Source organism: Vidua macroura, chromosome 2 (assembly GCF_024509145.1).
Source record: "Vidua macroura isolate BioBank_ID:100142 chromosome 2, ASM2450914v1, whole genome shotgun sequence".
Classification (NCBI taxonomy): Eukaryota; Metazoa; Chordata; class Aves; order Passeriformes; family Viduidae; genus Vidua; species Vidua macroura.
In genome coordinates, this window is record NC_071572.1 from 93,230,193 (window position 1) to 93,257,067 (window position 26,875).

General features: G+C 42.2%; 1 protein-coding gene across 1 annotated transcript in view; it reads left to right on the forward strand.

The window, feature by feature from the left end:
- The window catches only part of MTUS2 (microtubule associated scaffold protein 2), a 158,217-nt gene that overhangs the window by 108,541 nt on the left and 22,801 nt on the right, over nt 1–26,875 (forward strand). The window contains exon 6 of the mRNA XM_053969759.1: nt 3,164–3,372. Coding sequence (XP_053825734.1) covers nt 3,164–3,372 — 209 coding nt within the window. The remainder of the gene's footprint in view (nt 1–3,163; nt 3,373–26,875) is intronic.

Sequence of the window (26,875 nt, forward strand, 5' to 3'; positions counted from 1 at the left end):
TCCTGAGATCTGTGTATGGGAACAGGTGTCCATAGATGCAAGTGCTCTTTCTCCACTCCATTTTAGAATGGTGCCAACTGCTTCTGGCATCTGTTACTCTACAGAACGCTTGATAACAATTGTCTCTAAGTAATTTGCTCAGTGTCCTTACCAAAATGTTGGAAATTGGACAGTTAAAAGGCTAATAAATTGCATTCCCCATCTAAATCCTCATGGACAGTGTTAATTATGAGTATATACTTGTTATGTCTCCTTAGTTCAAACACTCACATAGATAAAAAAGACTTGGGAGTTTTGAAGCGGATCAAAGGGGTACAGTGATTTCAGCACACACTGGGTCTGCCCCTCTGGTCCCACCATCAGCAAAAAGGACATTGAGGATAAGGGCCAGCATCATTAATATATACCCTGTTTTGTGCAGAGCAACAGAAGAGAGACATCAATGGCAGAATAAGCTTAGTAAGCTGCCTTTCAGACCCAAATGAACCGAGAAATTCAGATTTATCCCTGAGGAGAATAGCACCGTTTAATTTACAAGGACAGCTTATAATTCTGACAAGGACAAGACAGAGATGTGCACTTCAAATCTTCCAGTGAACAGGAAGGCTAGAAAGATGTAAGACTAAGCAACCTGATGGGTTTCTGTTTTAATTAAAAATTGAACTGATTTCAAGGGCTTTCCCCTACACTTCTCACAAAGCCTTCTGTTGTAACATCACTGTCTTGCTTAAACAACCCAAGATTTTTATACTAAAAAGACAGATATTTATGGCTCTTGCTTTTATGAATTTCTTATTTTTTGGTATTACCTACTGTACAGTTAAGAGACCCTTGACATGGACAGAAGAGTCTGTATTTTCTTATTAGTGCACAAAAGGCTGACAGGCTTTAAGTGACATAAAAATTGATAGAGGGCAATAGCTATGCTGCTTGAACTCTCTTAATGACAAAAACTCCTTGTTCTGTATTATTTGAGTCCTCCAAAGACATGGCATTAGTCCTGACACTGCAGAACATCGTATTCTTTGTCACAAATGCAAGTCATGGACACAAGAGTTTCAAAGGGTTTTTTTGCACTCGTGGCTCTTTGCAAACCATGGGATGCTTGGAGACATGAGGCAGCATCTCTGCTTGGAGCTAGCACCTTTTAAGCTTAGCCTGGAGGCGGGATGTAGCTGAATCAGATAGAAGATATGCCCCAACGGCTCCACACAAGCTGGGAATCTGAAAAAGTAGGAACAGGTTCCTGGGGTATTGCTCTGGGGAAGCCATGCTGTTCCCCTGCCTGATCTCATAAAACTACCCTTAGGACCTATTTGCACACCCGGACCACAGTCTTGAAGATCTAAAAGAGCTAAAGCACATCTGACAAAATTACCTCTGGAATTTGTAATGCTCAACTTTACAAATTGACTCAGATTCATACCATCAGAGGCATCTCTGTGGAAGGATTCTTTGGCTTTTTAGGAAAGGGATAGGTAGTATTCACAGCAGAAGACTGTCCTCTATTACATTGATTGCTGGAGACTGGTTGTAGACATGGTTTCTGTACTGGTTTTCAGGGACTGTATGCTACAAGACTATAAAACTACAAACTGTCCCAATTTTTTTTATATTCTTGAACACACAACCTTTTCTACTAATGCAGAAATGTTCCAGACCCACAACCACCATCTCTAATAACACATGGGACAAAGGTGTCTGACTCATATTTTCTCCCTCTTTCTTACTGACTTTAGCTTCTAGGGTAAAAGCTGGAGAATAATGGGAGGATCTGTTAAAGACTGGAGGTTCCTGGCCAGTATTCAGGAATGAGCTAAAGACCATCAGCTGAGGGGTAGCAAAAGGGTAGCAAGAAAGACTGAGCAAAAAAAGTCACTAAGCTGTGCAAAGATGATGCCCAGCTGGCCATAAATGTTTGCAGAGCAGAGTTCTCAGAAAGCAAAGAAGGTAAAGATAGAACAGATTTTCCAAGCAGTGGCTTGAGCAGCTCAATACCACCAGAACACTGCCCCTTCTTGCTTCATCCTCATAAGTGGATATACCCACAGAAATGGATAGCTGACTCAATCAGGATGTGAAGTTAGGAAAAAAAGCCCCACTTTCCTGAAGTGGCTTATCATGAGTAAGCTTCAGTTCTGGTGCCATCGATATGAATATGACACTATACACTAAACACAAGCTACACTAGTGCTTTCACATCTTTGTACAGCGTCAGGCTTGCTTCAAGCCAACTTGGAGCACATCAAATGAGCCAGAGTCTGTCTGCACCTATTTCTGCAGACAAACCATGTAGTGATTCTGGTGTGATCAATGATGCCAAGAGAGCAGCCATGCAGAGCCAGTGATGTAACTCTTGTGCATTGTGTGGCACTTGGTGTCACCAGTACATATCTGCTAAGTGCTGTAATTTTGGACACATTGCAGAGGTGAGAGCAAAGGGAACTCTCAAGGTAGATTGCAGTATTGTAGATAAAAAGTAACAGTGATATCCCAATAGCAAGCAATCCATGCTTATGTTTGCATTCAGGGAGGGACAACTCCAGCCCCACATTGTCCTGTGTAGAGGCAAAAGGAAATCTGCAAAGGGAAAGGAAAACTGGCACCTTTGTCGAGTCACTGGGCTGGAGGTTCATATGAACAAAGAAACCATGTGTAGAGTAGAAATGTCATCTAGCTGTTTTCCACATCATCAAGAAGATAAGGTGAATCCTCACCTGGAAGTGCCCATTTCTGTCACTGCCATTCAAGTGAGATGCAGACCTCTGTTCTTGTAAATGTCTAGCAGAGGTGAAATGCCCCCTTCTTCCAACAACCTCAGTTCTCAGTGATACACACTTAGGACAGCTCTCCTCAACTTGTAGAAGACCTTCAGGCTCAGAGCCTGAGGTGAGATGACTGTTAAAAAGCTTTGAGCTTTGGCCCCTAAAGAAACATATTTGGCTACTTCACTGTGCTGTGCTTTTTTTTTTTTTTTTTTTTTTTTTTTTTTTTTTTTTTTTTTTTTTTGGGGGTGGGGGGGACTGGAAGTTCTGTGAGAGTGCTACAGATCTTTTTTTTTCTTCTGTAGGGATAAGTTCCAAAGGCCATAGAAACACATAAAGGTCATGTCTGTACATGTAAACTAAGTGACCTGAATGGTCTTTTCTTCCCTCTTTTGTAGGACATCCCAAGCAAAGGCCAACCACCCCAAAGAATGGATTCTCCCCCAAACCAGGAGAGGGGCGAGACACGGAAAAGCAGTTCATTCAGAAACTGAAGGAAAAGTGTGATGAGCAGTCCCGGCAATTAATCAATATCCAAGATGAGCTTAAAAGGGCCAGCTGTGGCTTTGATGTCTTTGCTATAACAACACAGTACTTTTTCAGGCAGGTAAGTGCAATGGGTGCTTCTTACCATTGGAAAGATTCTTTGCCTTTATACCTGTCACTTGCCCAGATTTATTCCATAGTCTCTGAAAATTTGTTCTTGGGACCAAAGCACATAATTTCTTTACAACAATTATTATGAAAAGGGAATTCAAATTTCATAGAATTATAGAAATGAAAACTGCAATGACAAAGGAAATCTGGCACCTCTGTTAAGTCACCAAGCTTCGGGATTGGGTGGCCAAAGGAATTGTGTGTAAAGTACAGATGTCATCCAATCTGATAAGTTGAATAATTTGATGCCATATATTTGAAAAAAAGGGTTCGGGAGCTTGGAAAAGGAAGAATTTTGAATGAAGTATTTGTCACAAGCAGGGGTTTTTAGGAGTAAAGGAAATGCAGAAACTTAGAAGCCCCAGTCTTTGATTGCTAGAGCTGGAATGGAAAGTGAAACTGAGATATTAATGCTTGTGAGCAACCAAAACTGTTAGATGAAGGAAGTGATTTGATTTCCTTCAATAATTATCTGCTCTTCCTATTCACCATGAATCGGGCAGGGTGTCCCTGTCACAAGGTTTCCAGTTCCTGAAGATGTTAGGATAACATTAGCTCAGCATGCAGAAGATTACACCCAGCAGGTATAGAGAACATAAAGAAAATGTTGCTGGTAATTAGAGAATCTTATTTATTCACTCAAGTAAAAATGAATAAATTTTAAGACAACCAAAATAACCATGAAAGACTTGAAGGTATTGCTTGTTTCAAAAGCTGTTTAGTGATCTAGGAAACTTAGCTGGGCTCTGAGGTGCAGGCCTGGTTCACACCATGCCCATGTATTTTATAACATCCTAGCTTAAGCTGGTGTCCTGACTACTTTGTGATACAGGCAGAAAATCACCAGCAGTAGGACCCAAGGTTCAGATAATACCCTTCATTTGGGTACTGTTTGGCCTGTTTGTCTACTTTTGGAAGAGACAAGAATAAATTTTCTGTGTTAAATGGGAGAAAGAAAATCAAGGAAACCAAACTTAAATTGAGTCTTAAAAATTCTGAAATACTTTATTTCATTTTGGGGGTTTTTATATTAGTGGGAAAGGTTACCTTTGAATAAATAACCACAGTTCACACTGTTCCCTAAGTAGGAGCTGATCTTGCCAGGGAAGATTCACTGAACTGAAAAAACAGGGAATTTTTTAAATGTCCTAAATATTTTAAATACCTTCCCAGGAGATCTTCCCCCTCTATTTTTCTTCACACTTGACACTTCTGTATTTCAGGACTTGTTGGGTATTTCTAAACACTTTTGAGTGGGTTTAGGTTTTTATTGTGGTTTTTTGTTGTTTGTTTTTTGGGTTTTTTTTGGTTAGGTATTTTTAGATTGGTGGTGTTTTGTTGTTGTTGTTGCTGTTGATTTGTTTGTGGGGTTTTTTTGAGCTGGCTGTGGAGTATCCTTGTTTAAATCAGAGGGCAATAAAAAAGGGCAGAGCATTGTCAGCTCAGCTTTGTTCTGTGCATTGTCCACTGGGGAGAGATTTTTCATCACATGTCTCATTCACAATTTGCTGAAGGAACTCTGGACTCTTCGGCATATCTACTTCATCTCCTCTGGATATGTTTTAAATGAGAATAGTTGCTTCAATCGAGCTTTGACATTACTGTCCTGCTGTTGGTGCATGTTGGATCTGTCCTGAAAATGCCTCCTAAATTGAATAACTCAGGTGTCTTTATTTAATAGCATCCTCTCCAAGTCCTGGCCAAGCATAGCTGCATCTCATGTTCCCAGCTCCTCTGTATTTATCAGGCCAGCTGGGGATTGCAGTAATGCTCCTCTGAGTGCCTGGAGGTGAAAAATAATACACTTGTAGAATTTAAGGGCCTTCAGGTTTGGGCAGGATTAGATGTAGATTTGTTCCAGATCCATGCAGATGTGGTACCTCCTTTAGGAGTATGGTTGCTTTAAGCTCCATTTTTAGTGCATGCAGGCAGGTGGGCACTTCATGAAGACTATTTAAAGCACCACAGACCTGAATTTCTGCTTGAGTTACTCACCTGTCTCGTCTGAGACTTCCAGGGAGCACTAAGGCTGCTGCACTCTTAAATTCAATGCTTAAATTGAGAGCCTACATACAGTGGGACAATCATCTGGAACTCCTTAAGCAGTTGTGTAACTGGGCAGTCATTTGTCTTGCAACATGGACACAGGCTTGCAAGTTTTTGAGTGTCATTTGAAAATACAATCTGTAGACATTTTCTGAGGTGGCATTATTGTCTGAAAGCTTGAGCAAAATTGAGTTGGCTGTCTTTGAGTTAGGGCAGCATGGGAAAAAATAAACCAACTTTTCACATTATAAAAATAATAACGGTTGGGTGTATCTGTTTCTGAGTGCCCTGCAGGCAAAATGAGTTTCTGAGTGAAACTGCAGTTTGGCAAAGGAAAAACATTCATTCAAGAAAAAGCCTTATTCCCAAGAAGTCTGGGTCCAGCTAGCAGTTCCACTCTTGTTTAGCAGAGGGCAAATCCTATTTTGATACTAGGGAGCCACTTTTGGTTTGATACTCATTTGTGTGTAATGTCTTTCTCTCCTTACATCACAACAAAATAATGTTCAAAACATATATTTTTCTCATATTTGAACCTAAATTCTGTTGCAAAGTGTGCTCCTAGGCAGTGAGGACAGGACTGAGTCTTAAAAACAGCCCAAGGACCAGTGTAGGTGGTAAGTAGGCACAAGTAGGCCCATGCCTGTGGCTCTTTTGTGTTGCTCACACTGTTTCTCTTCTCTTTCCAAAGCTGAGGAAAGCACCAATACAAGTGTTCCAACAGACATGTTTAGCTGTGTAGACAGAGAGTGTTGTATGTAATAAAGAGTGTTGGACCAGTTTCTTTGAGTGCTTTAAGATTTTGTGACCATTTCCTTATAATTTTTTGGATTTGTTTTCTGACTGTTTCAGACCACTGCTGAATGGTATCCTGGAATCATCTCTCTTCCTCAGCTGAAAATGCTCTTAATTGGCAAGATTCTTTTAACTGGCATCTAGAAGTGCACAACATGTAGCAGTATTTAATACAGATCCATCAAATGCCACTTAAACCAATTTTCTGTCCTTGGGAAAAGCCTAGGCAATCGAAGCAGGTGATAACTGAGGCAGTAGACAAAAAATATTAAAGCAGTGGTTCTGACATAATCATGAAAAGTAATGATTGCAGTGCCTGTGCAGAGCAAGGCTTTTAATTATTGTTCAATTAGCAGATGTATTAGCTTAAGACCCTTGTATATGCACATGACTCTTGTTGACTTTTGGAACTGCTTCAAATTGATTCTGAAGAGGAGCAGATTAAAATTTGTCCTTAATGTTGTCAGATGTTCCTCTTGCTGATACAGCCCTTGTGCTGTGCTGGTATTGCAGAGTGAACAACTGACTGACGGGAGCTGGAGTGATAACGGGAAGATGTTCTACAGCAAATATTTCCAGAGCCCTGGTCTGGATCACTCCCGACCTGCTCTGGCTTGTTAACCCAGTGATACTGGCAGTCCCGGCCCAGTTTCAGCCCTGTTCAGCGAGGTGCCCGGCAGTGATCTCTCTTGGAAGTGGTAACAGTGCCATCTAAAGGGGAATAACCCAAAGCGACAAATCCAGGAGAGAAAATCTTTCTGGACAAAAAAAAAGGAGGAAAAAAAAAAATCCATTTTCATATCTCTAGTACACCATAGAAGTGTTTGTGTTGAGGGCTGTTGTGGCCAAACTGCACCGAGGTCCTGGAAACTGGGCTAATGGCCCTCTGCAATCCAGCCTGCCCCAGCAGGCAGAAAGTGGAGTCCTAGGTCTGCCTCTGAAATTTCAGAGGAGGACTCTAGAGTTCCAGTGCATGTGAGGAGCAGCGATCCTTTCTGGGCTGCAGACCTCAAGGGTGGGAGCAGGTGAGGGAAAGGGTTTTGCTGGGGTAGTCTGTCTTGTACTCTGCTTGGGCCTGGAGGAGTTTCCAGACCTGCGGCATGGCCTCTTGATATCGTTTTCATCATGGGGGAAAAGCTCCTTAGGACAGATCCCAGCACAAGTGCAGCTGGATCAGCTGGCAATGGAGGAACCACAGAGATGTCCTGAACAAGAGTTGGGATAACAGTGCAATATTTGGTGACATCCCAGAACTTTGTGTCTACCAGCACTGGGAAAGGCGTGTCACCAGTAACCAGAGTGTGTGTGTCTGCACATCTAATCATGGGTGTGCAATATTTGTATTACAGAGAAGTAAACACACACAGGAATATCCTGCAAAATCTAGGATGGGCAAGGAAAACCTTTTCCCTCTTTTGAATAATGAATAGTTGTGTGCTGGTGTGTCTTTTTGAGAGGAATGTCCCTATCCTGTGAATGGACAATACGCCACCCAGTGTCATGTAAGATCCTTGGCCAGATGCTAATGACCACTTGTGCTAGAGGCAAAATTGGTCACACTATTTATAAGTCACTTGGCACTTCCCACCACTGCCTCCAAAACATTAATTTGGGCTAACATTTCAAGGGATTATTTCAGGCTAAACTGAAAATGGTTTATTTTCACAAATGTCTCAGAGAATAAGTTCAAGAGAAATATATCTATTGTTTACGCCTGGTGCTGGTGCTGGCAGAGTGGTAAGAAGCCAGCACTCATCAGAATGATCGACCTTCTGGCTTTCAGCAGTAATGCTTTCCCAGCATTTGCAAAATATGTTTGAATTTGGACCAAGAATAGTCCTTAGAAAAGTGCCATTCCTCCCTTCTCACTATTACAGTAAGGCTACATATCCTGTATTGAGAAAGTTCATTCTTTTCATTGGTCCTGATGAAGACCAGAGCAGTCAGAGCAGCTTAATATTTTCATTCTGTATCCTGAAAAAAATACACTTTGGTCTCATCAAGCACTGACAGTTTAGGGTTATGTATCAAAAACATTGTATTGCAAGGAAAACAAAACACCTTGTTTACTTGGGAGGAAAAACATCAAAAGAAGCTCTGTCATCATTTAGAGCTTTCTGAATTGATTTTTAAAGAGAAATGTACAAAATTTGGTATGTGGGGCTATTAGTTATGGTAAAACATCAGTAAGAATCCAGAGGTGTACTCCTTTACTTGCAAGCATTACAATGAAGGCTCTGTAGATGGAATGGGACCTGCAGGCCACTTACACATCTACCCAAGGAATGGATTGGAGTTTGTGAAATTAAGGAAATCACCTTCTGCAGTTGATGTCTTGCTTATTTGCAAAAATAAGCTTATTTGCTGTGTATGCCAAAAGTCAGGCAGTGAGTAGGTAAGGTGCTATAGGAAAAGAAACCTTAAAGCAGCTGAGTATCTCTCCCCTCCTCGTCCTTAGGGTACCTGGATCTTACACTTCTTCCAGACAGCATGGCCAGGTCTGCTTCAGGCCCTGCAAAACAGAAGGAAAAAGGTGTAGGGAACCTCGTGGCTTCGCCTTGTGTCCTCGGTGACCTTCTTAGAGACACTGATGTGACAAAATTGCAAATTTTAGTTTTGAACGGTGGAAAAATATGCTTCCCAGGGAAGCATTGGTTTTGTTACGTGGCCTTTAAAAAAAAAAAAAATAAACTATGTTTGTATCCTTGGCTGGAGGCACATAAATGGAGACACTTGGCTAGTTACACATAAATATTTTAAATTTTGAGATAAAAAAGAAATAGCCCCAGGCATTCTAATGCTCCCCTTGAAGAGTTTTAAATGGCCATTAAAAATTAAAGGCCTCTTTATTTACATGCTGTCCTTGAAGAGAAATATTTTTAGGATGTGTGCCAAGCATCAGGTAAAAGTGGATTTATTTTCTCCTTTTGTTTGTATTATCGATCTCTGAATAAGCAACTAACTTTGACAGCCTTGATTTTATACTGCATTCAGAGGAAAAAACATATAAGAGTCAGAAGTGGTTCTTGTGATGCTGGCAGCCTCCAAGCTGGGTATACATCTGGGCTTGAGGGATTTGGCAACACATTGGAAGTGGTGTGAAAAGCAGTGATGAGTAGTAGGGTCCAGTGCTATTGTAGCCTCTCATCATGCAGAGGACAGGGAAACCCAATCACAGTGCTTTCATGCTGTTCTTTAGGTTCAGCAAAGGAGCTGATGGAAATGTGTACCTCTTTTAAATTCCATGCATTTTAAATTCCTCTCTTGCAGCGAAGAGGCAATATCCTCAGATCAATCTTGTTTTGGTTTTTTGGGTTGGTTTTTTTGGTTTTTTTTTTTTTGGGGGGGGGGGGGGGGTTGGGTGTTTGTTTTTTTTGTTTGTTTGTTTTTTTTGTTTGTTTGTTTTTTTGGTTTTTTTTTTTTTTTTTTGGTGTTTTGGTTTTTTTGGAGATTTTTTTCCTTAATTGATAAATTGATTACTCCCCAGGGACATTCTACCAAGATTTCTAGTAAGAATGTAACAGAACAAAGGCTTTACAATTTGGTGTAGATCAATAGGTGCAAGGTTCATATATGGAAGTATTAATCACACCAGAAACTGAAGAATTTTTCTGTTTCCATATGGGAACAGAAATATTTAACAAATGAAAATTTATAGATACCTTTCAGGAAGTGAATAAGGAAACCATAACTCTCATTAGCAGTGGGGTGGACAAGACCTGGCCTGTCCAGGTGAGAGGGATTCCATCCTCTCTTTGGGAGTCAAAAAGCAGAGCCTCCCTTCAAAAACAAACTTTTCAGCACATCTCTTGCTTTACACACACATTTGTGTGCATAAAATATTTATAACAAGACCAAATGTCACTCTTTAAAGTTGCTGTTAAGGGGGAGGCCATGCCTCAACTCACAGATAATCTTCAGAAGTCATTTCAAAATGAAATTTTTGGACAGAAGTCTAAGGAAGATTGGAATCAGCCTAGAGAGAGGTCAAATACTCAGTTCCCCTCCCAGAAGAAGCAGTGACCACTGAGTAACCTGACACATATTTTCATGCTGGTGGTTAGTTTTCAGTAACCTGTCCCTCTGGCAGATCCACACCCTTCTTTCCTATGTGGCAAACCTCAGGCATTACCTAATCCCTCTATTCTGATGCCCATCACAGCATCCCAGGAGCTCTCCTACCCTCAGATACACACCTGTGGCCTTCCCTAGCTTTTCCCTGCTTGGATTTTCACACCTCTGGCAACAATACTTTTATTTGGTGGTTTTACATCCCCCTCAGGTCAAAGTGGCACGGCCATTAATATAGACATGTCCAATAATGACCTATATAGGCATTATAATAATATAGGCAACAGCTTTTTCAAGTATCTTAATACTTCTGCAGTCTAAAAAAAGGAACAATTTATTATCCATAATAAAGGTCTGGCAATGCTAAATGCCCATCAAACCAACTATGTGCCAGCTTTTTAATTGCAGGAATATTAGGGTTTTAGCCATCACAAAACATAAAGGCTAGCCTCACTTAAAAAATCAATTTGTATCTTCTTATTTACCAGTGGAATACAATCTGTTTAAGTTAACATTAGCTTGTGTTTAATCAAATTACGCAGAGCAAAGAACAAAAAGATGATGGGATTGGACTGGGTTTGTTGAAAACAGAAAGGACTTGGCTGACTTAATGTATTCCTCTTTGTTAATATTTGAGCTCTATATAGCATTCCTTATAGAAATGAATATGTTAAAGTTTTTGTTATTCCACAATTATCCCAACGAGTGCTAGACATTTTGATGATGACACAAAGATGATGTCCCAGTCCTGGAGCATTTAGTATCTAAATAGGCAAAAGCCTAATGAAAACTGGTGTGTCAAAGTGACTGAGTCTGGAGATTACCATATATTTAGTTTCTTAGGGGATTTAGTTGGGAAGATAGGCACAGGTTTGTGTGTGGATATACACATCTGCATGCACACAAGCACACCGTGCTGCATGTTCTGCTTTCAGGTACCCTCTGGGAAGGGGATCTGTGTCTCCAATGGCTGTATAGTGGATAGGGCTAGAGAAAACAGTGGCTAGAGTGGAAAGGGCTTGGGATCACCAACAGGGTCACAGTGATAGGCACCACTGGATGAGGACTGGACAGTGAGATGTCCTGCCAGTGCATCACCCAAGTGCAGTAGTGAGGGCAGCCAAGAAGTCTAAGTAAACTCATGTACACCAGGAGGTGCAGAGGCAGCAATGGTTGTGTGTATGCAGCTCTGTGAGCTGTAGAAGAGAGCCCAGCAAGCAGTTTTCCTTCTGCAGACAGGGATACTCCCACTGTTCATGTTTATTTACAACAAATGGGTGTGATGAATATTTTACATCCCACACAGGTTCCCATCTGCCCTTGTTGGTGTTTCCTGTGGTGCAGCACATGGCTCCAGGCAGCTGCAGAAATGAGCAGCAGGACGTGTCCTCAGCAGCACTACTGGGCTGATGGCTGCTTCTGAGGCAAACAGGCTCCACAGCTATTCTTATTACTGCACTCTGGTTTCATCTGTGGGGAGAAATTAGCTGTATTTCTTCCTTGTTTTGTTTTGTTGGGTTTTTTTAAACTGCTTAGTACACTACAGTAAATTAATAGACCCAGAGCAATACTTCTCCTCCGGGGACATATTGAGTATGTGCACATGGATTGCACAAAAAGCCCTGGCACCTTTGGTGTGCTCTTTGGGGAGTACTGGGGTTCCTCACCATTCACCCAAGAGGTGCCTGGACTTGGACCTTATTTGAAGCTGGACACGCCTTTATACACCTGAGCTTTGGTACCCCAGGCACTTGGCTGCATGCTGCAGGAGAACACTTTTGGTCCCATTACTCTTCAGTTCTGTGCAGGGTCTTGGCTTTCCCCAGAGTAGAGAAAGCTGGTTTCCTCCTTCTTCTGGAATATTGCATCACCTGGCACATGGGACATTCTTCCTGTGCCTGGCATAGGAAGGCTGAACCTTAGCCTGGGGGATTGGTCTGACCACAGGACAGTTAAGGAGTGATCCCTTCAGCAGCTGAATCTGGCTGCCTTTCTGGAAATGGTTTTTGAAGCTTCTTGGAAAAATCTGTACAATGCTGAGCTGCCTGCTTTAAGCTGCCTCACACTTAGGAGCCAAACAGAAGGTAAGCAGCAAGGCAGGACTCTGATAGGCAAAGCTCCCCAGCCCTCTGGAGAGGCAATGACAACCCACAGATAACATGCAGGTTAGGGAAAGATAAGCTTGATAGGTGTAAGTGTCTGCAGAGTTGGTCTGCCCTGGAAAGTAGAAGGAAAATATTCAGGAGGGACTGGATGTTGTCCAGATATCTCTGCATTTCCAGTGGGATCCATGTTGCAAAATAAAAAGGTTTTGGGATTTCTTTCTGCTCTGACTATAAAAAAACAGAGATCACCTCCTGATTTGGTACAAGTTTCCAGATATTTGGCCTGATTTTTTTGCTTTCACCCCTTGCTAACTGGTATTCTTAAAAACAAACACATTACAAAGGAGCATAATATACTCAAAGCAATGGCTAAATACATGAAAAGGATTAATTTAGAAATAAACAGGGAACAGTTGGGTATATACCATATATTTATATAGGTGTCATTCATATATAATGCTTGAACTTCTTTTCCATAGTCTTGGAATATCTTCTGTTTTATGTGAAACTCAATTTCATCAATCTTTAGTTAAAATGAAGTACTAGAAGTTACTGAGTGTTAGATGCACTTAAAAAAATGTTCTGTCTTTTTTCCTCTACCCCAAAGGCATTTTTAAATGTCATTTATAGAAAGACTTCAGATTATTTACTGTGTTCCCTCACCACTGCATACTCCTAAGCTAGAACACTCTGCTGATATAACTCCCTGTCTCTCCAAAATTACTGTCACAATCCCAGGGGGTGACAATGTAAATATCACAAGTCCTCTTATCTAGATCCATCAGCAGATGCATTCTGAGCTGACGCACAAGAGAGACCTTGCAGCAATGTAGTGGAACTTTCCCTGTTGATCAAAATTCCTGGCAGATGTGAGGTTGTTCCAGTGCAAAGCAAGGCTTGAAAATACAGATACCCGTGACAACTATTTCACCTTACGTGTTTCAAGACTGTGTGCCACATCTGCAAAAACCTCTCGTATAGACATGCTGACACAAATGCAGAACTTCCTTTATAAGTTCTGATTTGATCTTCAGTTTTTCAAGTACAATTTCACATCCCCTTTGCAGTCCATGTGGATTGTGGTTACAGATTTTAGCAGCTGGAGAGCCACATATTTGATGAGTGGCGTGCAAGCTGCCTGCACTTTTGAGCATATAAAACCAACACGCTCACATTCCCACCGCGCTGGTTTTGAGTGATAGATGCAGCAAAGCCGGTCTGAAACCAGCTCGGTCTGGAACTGTGGTTTGGCCATCAGCTGGAAGGGAGTAACCCCCAGGAGTAATTAGAGTTTCTGGTGTCAGCACAAATCAATGTGAGCTCCTACTGTGAACATGTGCTATGAAAAGCTGTCAAGATCTTTGGGTGAGTAAGCAGAGATGCAGCCAGTGGAAGTGAGGCAGTGACAACACCTGCATGTTCAGCACTGGGGAGGCTGATACTGAATATATGACATTTAACACTGCTGCTCACACATCTTCAGAAGACAATGAAAAAATGGGGATGAAAAAGAGATGAGTAATAAGCAACCCTGAGGTCTGGAAAAATCCCTTTTTAGCAGAAACCACTGCTAAACTTTTGCAGAAGTTTTGCAGTTTCAACATGTGAAGGAAGCACAGACTTTTAGGACTAGAGATGATCAGTTATTAGAAAAAACCACTGTGAGAAGAGAAAGCAAATCTACGCCTTCATGTCAGCAGTTTGCCAATGGATGCCTTTATAGAGGGGATGTTTTCATCAAGTGTAGTTATAGAACAGCAACTGTGTAAAATATCATGTCCTGTAAAAAAAAAAATCATACTATTTGATTGAACCATCCCTTTGTCCTTTGCCCTTAAAGTCTACTAAGTTCTCTAGGTAGCAAGAATATCTTGACATGTAATATTTGGTGATGCAATACATGTATGTGAGGGGAGATGCCTATTTTAAGGTTGGAAGCCTTTTTCAGATAGATGTTAAGATGAGTTTTCCATGCAGAACAGCTTTTCATCACACTCTCTAATGCAGGGTTACTTGCACCTTCTTATGAATTTTCTGGCAATAATCATGGTTTGAAGCAGAATCTAGATTAGACAGACCATGACTCAAACATATATATAAATGGTAATTAATGTGTTCCAAGGACATTTTTGCTATCCTTTCCAGTGGAAAGTATACCTCCTTGATGCTCCTTCTGTGTCCTCACAGCCATCCAAGAGTACGTATCTGCACTTCTGAATCATATACCCAATGCACAACCTATCTCTTGCTTAACTCCCCTTTCAGATCTGAGCTATCTGGTTTCAGAAATGAACTCTAAAAGGTTTCAGCCGCAATCTTCCTGAAATTCTCTGGCCTTGCTCTCACCCCTGAGAACTAATTCACATGCAGCTTCCTACAATCACTTCTCACACATCATAACTTCAGAAGGTGGTGGTGTGGTTATTATAATGGTTTGAGAACTTTTTATCATTTATTATTTATTAAAACCAGCTCTAACTACAGAGGAATTAGTATAAATGATGCATTTCTAAAATGACTTCTAAAAATCATCTGAGCTATGTTTTCTTTGTGTAAAAACCTCCCAAGCCCACAACTGATAGTTTGAATTCTCATTAGTGGTGGTAAGTACAGTTCCTCTCAGCACAGCACTGAGAATCTTTCCAATAGGAGAAGCTTGGTCCATGTAAATCTGCTGGAATATTTTGCCGCTGACATTGCTGTCATAGAATGTCAGCACTTGTGCCTTGCTCTGCTTGGCCTCAAAGTACAACAGCTTGAAGTTGTCATTGGCTTTGGCCCAGAGTAACTCAGGATTGGCAGAGAGAAGATTACCTGTTTGTTGGGAGAAGGGAACATTTCTCTGCAAAGTTGATTTAAGAAAATGGCCATCTGCTTGCAGGTACTGGGAGGTCTGGAATTCAGATATAGCCTTGCAGGGGATATATTCCTGGGTAGAGAGCAGGTGAGGAATTCAGTGAAAACATGCATTTTTCCTTGTGATCTTGGTGCATAAATGATATTTCATATGAGGAAACATGAACTCCCTGACAGCGAGAGCTAGTTCATTTGGAATGCTTACTTTGTACTGTTCCAGACATCAAGAACTAGAAAACATAGTACTAAAGCATTGTTCTCTCATGAATTTTAATCCATGGCCTTGCAAACTACTGACACTAAAATAAATGTAAGGCTACACTAGCAGAAATAACAAAACTCTGAAGGAATACTGTTTAGATCCTCACATTCTTTTTATATGAGAACTGAATTAAAAAAGGAGTCATCTGGCTGGGCTCTCTCACTTGAGAAACAGAGGGCATACAGTCCGTGTTAATTTGTTAAATTCTAGAGTAAACATTCTATTCATCCAAATATGCAACAGCATAATTGTATAGTTGAAAAACTATATTAAAAAACATTTGCTTCTGTATAAGTTGCCTGAGGATCATTAAAACCTCATGGTACTGAGTAATGCACAAAATGTGAAACCTCACTGTAAATCCAAAGGAAATTGCCATTCTGGGGCCATCTGGCATGACTTTCAGCTCTAGCTGAGTCATCTCACTGAAACTCATTCCTGACTGCTCACAGCCTCAGAAATCCCCAAATGACTCTTACATTTTCTGAATTTTTTTTTTAAAGTTAGGCAAGAACAAAAATAACAACCCCAACCTGGAAAATAATGAACCATGTGTGTATGTCTGAAGAGCAATGTGGAGAGCCATGCTGCTGATGAGAGAGCTGTGTCAGAGAAAACTTGTAATGCACCTCCAGCAAGGAAAGTGAAGTGTAATAGTGAATGTCTTTGCTTTTCTTATTTCCACTGTAGTTTTCAGTCTGACAAGATTAGGGTTCAGGATTCCTGTGACAGGCTTCTCCTCCTACTAACAGCAGAGTGTGGATTCCATTCCTTGTCCTAAAAAAGTTGGCCCTGTGTTAGCGAAGTTGACTCTCCCCAAATTCACTACTTTATCCCTGCTTTACTTTTAACCCCCATCCGATTCAGTGCCCAAACACTTGTGAGACTACAAGGAAGGAAGCTGGGACAAAACAAGTAACCAGGAGAGGGGAAGATTAAAACACTTCCTTTGACAGCAGCACTCATCTTCATTGGTTTCAAGCACTCACAGAAATACAGTGTGACTGGCATTTCAGTAAGTGAAATTGGAAAAAAAATTTAGGACTAGTTGAGACTGTTTTCAAATTGTGCTGCTTGCAGAACTGAAGAATTAACAATACTGACAATAAATCAATTTCAGTCTTTGAGGCCAATGTTTGGCTTATTGAAAAATAGATTCAGTTTCCCCACTTGTCTGCAACTCTGTCAGTATACTCAGCTTCCCTCTGGTAGATATCAAAATTCTGACAAAGTCCACCTGCATGTTCTGTCACACAAACTGTAACAGTGTTTGAAGAGAGCACATGCAGAGAAATAGGTTGTGATAATCACATAAAGTGTGCTGGATGTCCCTTCTCCTTGCCTTGCTCTCCCGTCTTTGGCATGCCACTCAATCATTTTCTGAGCCTCCTGTTCAAAATGCATTGCTGGAATAGCATTGCCCTATTCTGCCTCTGCACTGCCTTAGACAAAAATCCTGCCCCCAGTGAACGCCGCCAACCAGACTTCTCCTCTTGCCGTCCTGTGGCGGTGCTTAATGTCGCTGTCACGGTCGCCTCCCGCTGTTGACTGCAGAGAATGCCAAGAGGCGGCAGCTGCCGATAGCCTGACTTATCCATCACTCTCCAGAGCTGAGACATTTCAGACCTTGCAGTGTCTCAGTTATGCACCAGCTCCTCTGCATCTGACTCTCATGTCTCTCCTCATTCCTGCAGTCTCCTGTTCCTTGTCTCCCTTCACCACTGCATGTCCCTTTGTCCTCTGAAATGCCACCTGCAGTACAATCTTCCTTTCTCCTTAGTTTCATCTCTTTTTTTGAATCTGTACTTTTGTTTCTTTACCAGGTGAAGAAGTTTTTGAACTTTTGGTATGCCTCACCTCAGCCTTCTCTCCCAATTATCTCTCTCTGTATCCCCATGGTGCTGTCTTCAGTCTCCTTGGTCCTCACCACTAACCACTGTTTCCTTCACCTTTCTCCTAGCTTCTTTTGTTTATTTCCATAAGCACTGGATACTAGCCCTAGCAACTTATTCCTAGAGCCGGCAGTCCTCTTGCAAAAAAATTTGCATCCCTTCACATTCCCTGTACTGTCTTTTGCTGCTCATGCCCTCAGAGTGTAATCTATTCAAATTAAATCAAATATTTGTCTGACATACTTCACATGCTATGCCCTTCAGCAAGCCTTTCCAGCATTTCATAAAGGATGAATAATATGCAGTTCCCTTGAGGATTCTGCTGCTCTGGGACATGCATAGCACCTTTATCTCCCAGAGCTTTCCCCAGTCTTCACTCCTCTTTTTCCTTCTCCATGGATCTCCATCTTCACACTTTGCCATATCTTTGCTGTGAAAATCCAAGGAAAGCACTATATCTCTCTCAAGAAGGTTAGCCAGCTTCCATAAAATAGGGAAGCATTGGATACTAATGGTTATGAATTAAAATCTTCATATATATGTTAGAATATATATATAGAACCCTGATGATTTATTGTTTATTCTCTACAGAGCAGAGTGTATGCACTGATACCTAAAGACCATTATGGAGCTAAAGAGAATAATGTACCCCATTAGGGGACCACAGTAAATTATAAAATATGGCTAATTTATCCTTACCTCTCCCAATTTAGTTCAGATACATGTAAAATATTGGAATTGCTTGGGCAGTAAATAGGAATTGTATTATGTGCATCATGGAGGAAAGCATTGATTCTGTCACTGTAGGGAAAACTTGCTGCCCATAGTGCCTCTTTGCCATTAGAATAGGTTGTTTATAGACTAAGCCACTCCTCTGGGACATTTGGAAGCATGTAGGTATCCTCCTTGGCCTTTAATTACTTAGGAGCCTTACCCTGTCAAGTGCTAACTACATTGTGCTTCCACTGAAGTCAATAAATATCGTAAAACATACCTCATTAAGTCGCTTGCTTTGTGCAATTACTTTTATGTTTTAAAATCTAATTTGATTAGACTTCTTTCCTTTATATTTGTTGCTAATCCTATACATAAGGAACACCTTTCTTTGTGGAACTTACCTGTATTTCTCTTTCCAATAATGAAACAAAAACACAGCTTTTATGAAGAATGTTTTTTTAACTAACAGTGCAGGTTTTCCCAGCCCATGTTGATCTCTGTCTTACCCACAGACTTGTTTATTCTTCCTTGAAGGGAAATGTGAGCCAGATCTGTTGGGACAGAGCTCCATGCAAAGCAGTTTGGCAGAGGCACCTTCACATTCTGGGTGTGGACCATCAGCAAAATCCTTAGCAATATATTGGTGACAATGCACAGACAAGCAGTATTGCATGGAAAGGAAAGGCTAGCAAAGTTCATTCCAGGTCATCAAATCCAGACCCTCCCTGTTGCCAAACCCTATAACTTCTTCCCTAAAATGATTGATTTTCAGCTTGAAAGTCATTTTATTTTCCTCTGTTTCTACCAGAGGACTGTTTCCGAATCTCTTGTGATTTAGGTATGCCCAAGTTCACACCCTTTTGTCCTTACATAAATACATTTTTTGACTTTGAAGTACTTCTGCCTCTCTTAGTGTTCTCCCTATATTTATAGAAAGCTGTAATTTTCCAACTTTGCTGTTGTTTTCTTAGAAGAAGTAGATGTGTATTTACATGGCACCCCTCCAGTGGTGTGGGCTATATATTCCCTGCCTCAGAACTGCTATCCCCCAAACAAGGGGAACCAGAACTGTGTGAGGTTTCAGGTGAGATCTCTATGGCTTTTCTTAAAGCATTTAAACTTCCCTCTTAGTGTTTACTAGGACCTAAGGTTGTATTTGCCTTATTCATATCTATACAGTAGACATCATTCTTATTCATCCCATGACTGGATAAACAGCACAGATTTTTGCTGTTATTTCTAGCTGATGAGTTTCCATCTTCTACTTGAATTTCCTGTTATTTGTCCCTGTGATTGGTAACTTGGACTGCTCGGTGTTCTGTATTTCTTATAATGACTATATCCCTATAGCCCTAAATAGCATCCAGCCTGACAAGCCTGGTGTTTTAACTCTCCCCTTCATGGACAGTGCATCCCACCATCACATTAGCATTCACTAATATTTGACCAGGGTCAAAAGAGAATGAGGTAACTTGCCCCCAGGATTGATTCTTTGAACAGCTCTATTCATTATCTCTACTCAGCCCAATAGTTCCATTTACTGCAACTCCTTGTCCTTTTCCCCCAAAGGCCTCCTTAACCACTTAACTCTTCTTCAACAACTCCCAGTCTTTCCCAATGTTGTGTTTGGCACCACATGGTCACTTGGTCCCCAATAGGTGGGAGTTATGTATTACCCTTATCTAAAAATATCAATTCTTTTGGTGTACAGAGGCAGCAGTCTGCACTGGTGTGGATCTATCTGCCTCTGGTGCTCTGTTGTACTTAACAAGGTGTTTTTAAAATATTATTCCTCTCAGTACTTTATCCAAGTGCTGCATGCCATGGAAATCAGGCAGATGGCTCTAGCAGTTTAAAATGAATAATCAATAATTTAAAAACCTTGTTTTGAACCTGCTGTTTAAAGTGCCAGTTCTCACAGAATTTGAGTCTAGCGGCTGTCCTCTCCTTGGATGTGCCTGCTTTGCTGAGCATTTTGCTCCTGTCTCAGTTATGTTCATTTCCCTTTCTATATCCTTAATTCCCAAGGCATTGCTGCCTTCAGGTGTGTGCTCAAGTCCTCCACATAGCAACCTACCTGTCAGCATGCTGCCACCACAGAGACCCCTCCTAAATTCTTTCTTCATCCTCCTCATTTATGCATTTGACTGAGGAACTGCTCTTTAAAATAGTTTCTATTTTCCATTTGCTTTCTTAACTTTGATCTTTTCTCACCTTAATGCTACACACCTTTACCTGAAAGATGAGGTTTCATTCAAACTGAGTTTAGTCTCCCTTTCTCCAAAAGGATCTAAGCTGACTAAAGAGCCCAGCAGCTCTCCCAAGTACATCCTTATCTCTTATCAATCCTAAATCAGCCTGTGGTACCTTAATTCACCCTTGCTAGAAGGACAACAGATGATTTCTGCTTAATTTAGTTTTCACTTTTATATTTTCTCTTCCAGTTTAGTGCTTAAGTGGTACTAAGGTCATGCATAGACCTTGCTTGCTAATCTTCATCTTAGATTTATAATCATGTGCAAGCAGCAAATCCCCCATTCTTAGCAGAGCAGTTGAAGACGATAAGTTCTTAATTTTAAAAGCATAACAAAAGGAATAATGACTGGGTTTTATTTTCCCTGCCTGACAGTCAGACATGGATCTAAATACTGTAGTTCTAACAGCCAGCTCAGAGAAATGGCCATGGTGATTTGTCTATAAGTGGTAATGTAGGTTTTTTCTATGGCAGTTAAAAAGTTTCCAGTTGGGATTTGGGCTGTAAAAGATCCAAATTACAGTTTTCAGGTTATGTGGCAAAAAAAAGAAGCTACTACAGAGAAGATGAAATTATTTCATTATACAAGAAAGTCTCTTTGTACCTCTACTCTGTAGCTGTTCAGTAGCCAACCAAATTAATTTTCAGATGCTGTAAAGAAAGTTAGATCTTGAACACAAACATTAAAAGACATGTATTTGGAATGCAATTTTAAATTTGGTTTGGTGTTTGGGTTTGGTTTTTTGTTTATTTGTTAGGTGGAGTTTCTATGTTGTTGGCTTTGTTTGTTTGTTTGTTTTTAATTACCTGACTGTGATATTCTAAAACTTTAGTTGAAGTCCTGGCAGGGCTATGGAAGAGATAGAGAGAGAATAAGAAGTTGACATATACTGAAGTTACCTGAGAATTTAAATGTAATATAACACAGTTTTGTTGGACATTCTTGTTGGCTCCTACTATTTTTAAAACTACTTTGTGCGTCGCCAGTCACAGTTGAACATACATTTAAACAAAAACACTTGTCCAGAGAAGCACAGACCTGAGCATCTTTCCCACCAGAAGGCAGAGCTGTTCAGCAGTATGAGCAATGTCACTTTTCTGTATGTTTTGTAGTCATTTGGCTTTCAGGAAAATAGTGGTTTTTCAGGTTTAAACAGTGGATGCAGAACAAACACCACCTTAGTCATTGAACTCTTTTGCCTTTTCCCAGCATTGTCTTTAATGTAAATTGTTTGAGGAAAATATATCATACCAAAGGCAACAGCCCAGGAGAAATGAGGCTGCTGCAGCTCCATGTCCTGGGTCCGGCCAAGAAAATGTGTTCCCAGTGGGCAAACTGATACAGACCGGGCATACACAGCACACCCGTACGTATAGGCAGCTTAAGGTTAGGTTATGTGATGTAAATACATATATACATGGCCAGCCCTTGAGAATTACAGAAGTCTCTGAGCACGTTGCACAGATATTGTTTTTGCCATTACGAGGAGTCACCGAGGTCCCGTGGGTGTTGATGGTCCTCAGCATTTAAATAAACGACGTCGGGGAAAGTCCTTTCAGGGAGATTAGAGTGTCTCGGGGAGCGGGGTGTCCAGCTCGGGGCCCGAGCTGGCGGCCGGTGCCGCAGTCTGGAGCCAGCCGCTGGCAGGCAGCGCCCGCGCCCGGCCCCCGCGGAGCCGCGCAGCGCTGCGCTGGCCCGGGGACGCGCCGGCACGGCCGCGCAGGACCGCGCAGCGCCGCGCAGGGCCGCGGGGCAGCCGTGCCCGGCCGCAGAGCTCGCACGGCGGCCGGGAGGGGCCCAGTGCGGCAGAGCCGGGAGTGGATTTGGGAGCGCTGCGGGACGGCAACCGCGCCGGCAGCCAGCCGGGACACGCTCAGCTTAAAGGCGCCATCCGAGCGGGTGCGCAGGACGGGCACCACGCTCATCAGTGGCCGTGGATGCGGCACGAAGAGGAGAACCCAGGGGCACTCCGGCTGAGAGCCCCGGCTCAGTCTCGGGTTTCAGCGCCTTTGGGCTGTCGCTGCGAAGTTTCCAGCCCCGTCCGGCAGCCGCCCGCCCCGGCACTTTCCTGCGATGGCGCTGCTGGACGTGCCCTGCTGTGGGCAAGCCTTTGCCAGCCGGAGCAACCTTTTTCGGGAGAGGCCGGATCCAGCGGGCGAGCAGCGGTACGGCGGCAGGGCGGGGAGAGGGCAGCGCTTGCCGGGGGGCGAACCCGCCGGGCGCCGCAGCCGCCCCCCCGCGGCACCGTCCCTTCCCCGCTCCCGGCGCCGCGACCCCGGCCCCGGCATCCCCCGGAGCCCCGGGAGGCATCAGGTTGACAAGTCCCCTTGGTTGGTCTCGGCGCACGGGGACGTGACATCCCTTTCTGACAGTGTCGCCGCCCGGGGCTCATCCTCCGGCTCCGGGCCAGGCTGGCGGCAGTCCGGCGGGTGTCGGTCCGGTGGGTGGCTGTCCTACCAGGATGGGCAAATGCTGCTCCACGTGTTTTCCCCCCTCTCTGTGCGAGGACGAGACGGTACTTTTGCCTCCTTTTTAAAATCCTTTAGGGAGAGGGCAGGACGGTAGCCGTGATAGAGCCTGCGCTGCTGCTTCTCGCTGGGGTCGGTGGCGGATGCGCTTCCCGGGTGGCGGAGCGGGGAGCGATGCTCGGCTTGTTTGCAGTGTGCTGATCTCCCCTTCACCAGGGACAGGTCTAAGTGTCGCTTTCTCATGCACTGCAGTGCCTTACATAAGTTTATCCTGCAGTCTAAATGGAAGGGTTAGATGCTCGGGAAACAAGGAGGGACTGCTGGCATCTTCTGTAGCAACAGTCGGTTTGATGCTTTGCTCTGCTTTTCTTACATTTTTAATAGCCATGTGGAGTACAAGTTATAAAGGAAACTTGCAGAGTGTTTTAAAGTTTGAAGAGAGATTATTCAGCCTCTAGCTGTCCTAAAATTTTGCATCTCCAACAGAGGAAAGACCCTCCAGTCTAGGAGAAGTGAAACAAGACAAAACTACCTGTTTTCTTATGTTCATGTGAATCTAAATCAAACACATTCCTAGGCAACAAAATGGGCCGTGTAAGAAATGTCAGTGCAGAAGTAAGTAGACGGCTACTGGCAGCAAGAAAATAGCATGTGCAAGAGAAGTTGTGGGACACTTTGAACACGTAGCATTTCCTATTATTCTTCTGGAAATTTGCCTGGGTTTCATGTACAGAAGAGTGAGAAAATGAATATATGCATTTAATTTGCTTAATAGAAAATATCTTGGCAGAAACACGTTTGTGCACTGTGTTCTGTTAGAGTTTGGCTTTATGATATATTCATATAACTCTATTAAATGAAAAACTGATTGTGTTTCCCATTTACCTAATAATAGTTCAAATATAGCTTGAGATATGCTACTAACCAAGTTAAGAAAAAATGTGTGGGTTAATATAAAACTCGGCAAAGTGCAGTCACTGTGGAATATCTATCTAAGTGCTTGTAAGCTTTAACCAAACTTTAACCTAAAGGGTGCTATGAAGAAGGATTACCTGACAACCAGCATGATTGAAAAGCAGTGTTAAAACATCTCTTTTTAAAGGAAGACTGTAGGTAATTTTGAATATCAGCTGCAATGGGATTCAGTTATTGTTTCTACAGGTATCATCTGAAATATTTATTGGTACAAGAGAATTCCCAATGTATATGATTCTCTTCCAATTATAATATAACACCTTGCCACAGGGAAGTCTGAATACAGCACAACAGTGACTAAGCACCATTTGCAGGTCAGGGATTTTTTTTATTATTATTTTGAAAGCTTTGCTTAGAAGGCAGCTGTTCTGGAGGAGCAGTTTCAATAACAAGTGCCACAAAGCATCTGTGTGCAGAGAATTTTTAGGAGATACTGTAAAGAACTGAGAAGTGTTTGTACCGTGGAGACACTGTACATGCATTTGGATCTTAGAATATAATCAGACATGTAAGTTGGCAGAGTGGAGAGTCATGTCAATTTGGGAAGGTAACTCCAGGCTCCCATGTTTTCTTCCTAGCTGCTGCTGACTTCTTATGTGGATCTGAGCAATTTTCTGATGTTCCTTGCCTCATCTGACCCATTTCCATTTCTATGACGGATCAACTATTACTTACCTATTGTTAAAAGTACCTGGAGGTTTACTTAATTAGTATTTCTAATTCATTAGTACCTCTCAGTTAGGTTGTAGCTCTCAGAGGAGAGAGACTCCAAGACAAACCTCAAATCTGCTTCCCCAACTGCTTCCTCAGTTATTACTGGTCCAAGGGAAAAATCTCAACTTATCTCCCTGATGATGTTCCTTGAGGATGTCTACCTGTCATCTGAAGCCCCATGCAACTGAAGCAGAGCCTTTCATAGATCCACAGAATTACAGAATAGTTTGGGTTGGAAGGGACCTTTAAAGATCATCTAGTCCAAGACCACTGCAATGAGCAGGGACAACTTCAATGAGATCAGCTTCCTCAGTGGCCCATTCAGCCTCTGCCCACAAGCTTTCATCACTACTTCCTCTCTTAATCTGTTTGGGCAATGCCAGCATCTTGCCCATCCTCAGGTCCATATTATGACTTGTCCTACCAAGTTATTTTTCTAGGTCTTTGCATGTGGTTATATCTAAATTCAGCTGATTTTTTTCTGAGCTACACTGCTAGGTTTGGCCACTGTTATTTAATTGTACAAATTCCTGTTTTCTTCCTACACCTCTGCCTACCTGCCTGACTACCTGCCTTGTTTTCTGGAGCTGTTGCACCCAAGTAGGTCATGCCTCAGTCCATCCTCAGCGTGTTTTGAGTTGAATGGAGAACAGAATTTTAGTCTGTTTCACTTGCTGAAATGCTGTCCAGCATCAAGCCTTTCACTGGAGAAATATTGGGAGGTCTGTATGCTTACAGAGCTGATGATAGGCAAAAGTGTTGATGCTGTGTCTTCTATTCAACAGAGCAGTAGAACAAACATATAATTCTACCTGTTTTATTCTACTTTTCTTTCTGTCTAAAGAGATGGGACATATTCCAGGCACAAGACTTAATCATTATGTTGCAGAGTTCAGGAATGAGGAAGAAGTTTTTCTTCATCTCCATCATGAGTGTAATCTTATTTTATGAAAATTACTTCACTATCAGAGTAATTTCTTGGGATGCAGCCAACAGAAGGCCTTTGTCATCATTTTTCTAAAAAGTAATGCAGTCCATCAAAATGTACATGAAAAGTAAATGCAACATTTTAATTTGTGTAAAACGCACTGTTTTGGTTTCACATTTTTGGGCATTAAAAAAAGGAATTCCAGACCGCATCAAAGAAATACTTTTTCTTCCTTTAACTGCTGCACTGAAAATGGTGGATATTTGCACATTCTCCTTACAGGGTCTCTGATCTTTTCACCTTCTGAAAACAGGTGTGTACACTTGATGAATCTTACTAAACCTAGGTTAGATTTGGCCCTTGGATGCTCACCCACAATGGCTCAACTCCAAGTGGTGACCTAGTAGAGAATTCCTGCAAAGCTCCTTTGATAGGCTGAGCCTTAGTGGACACAAAACTCTTGGGAGGGCGCCTCAACTCTTTGCTCTACTGCTTCTTACCCTGTCTTCTCTTTCAAATACTTAGTTGAGATAAATATTAATGAAAACTGATTAACCCAATGGGACATCCTCTTGACTTGGTTTCTTATCCATTTGTTTTGGGGAAGTTTTCCTTGTGTGCTTGTGAATTTTTGAGTTGATTTTGACCATGGATGTATAGGAATCTCAGTACTGAACGTGGTAGCTTTACATTCCAAAGTCAGATCCAGATTTGCCCTACTGTAATGTTTGGTTTCCTTAGTGCTGGCATTCCCAGTTCCCTGGCTACACTGACAAAGTGTGGAGTGCTGGTTATCTGCAGAGCCACGCTGATGATAACAAGCAGGGGCTCTTTTGTTTTGCATTGCTGTCGTGTTTACAGTGTTGCAGGAACATTTGTGGGCCAAACCTATCATGTTATACTGACAAAGCAGGTTGCAGTTACAGAAGATGTCAGGGATTTGTGAGTTCAGTGCACATCCAGTAAACTGTGAGGCTGATTTGATGATCAGCCAAAACTGCACCTCGCTTCTCTTCCACAAGAGGAACATAAGGACTCATGCTGCTGCTCTCCAGAAGAACCCTCTGAGAAAGAGGGACTACTTGAGGCCTTGGCACTGAGGGCAACCCTTGCACATCTGATCTCCCAGGAAACATAAGTATGAAGTCCCAAAGAGCAGACAGGAAGCTCTGACCAAAATAAAACACAATGCAAGAAGTACTGGCAGAGCAGTAAAATGAGAGCGAAGGCATCTGAGCTGTGCTGATCTGGCTGCCCGAGGTAGCTCCAGGGGCTGCTCTGCTCTGAAAACCACAGCCCAGCATGGTGGGAGGCAGACATGGCTCCCACTGCCATGGTGGGTTGGTGTCCATGCTGGAGCTGGAGTTAT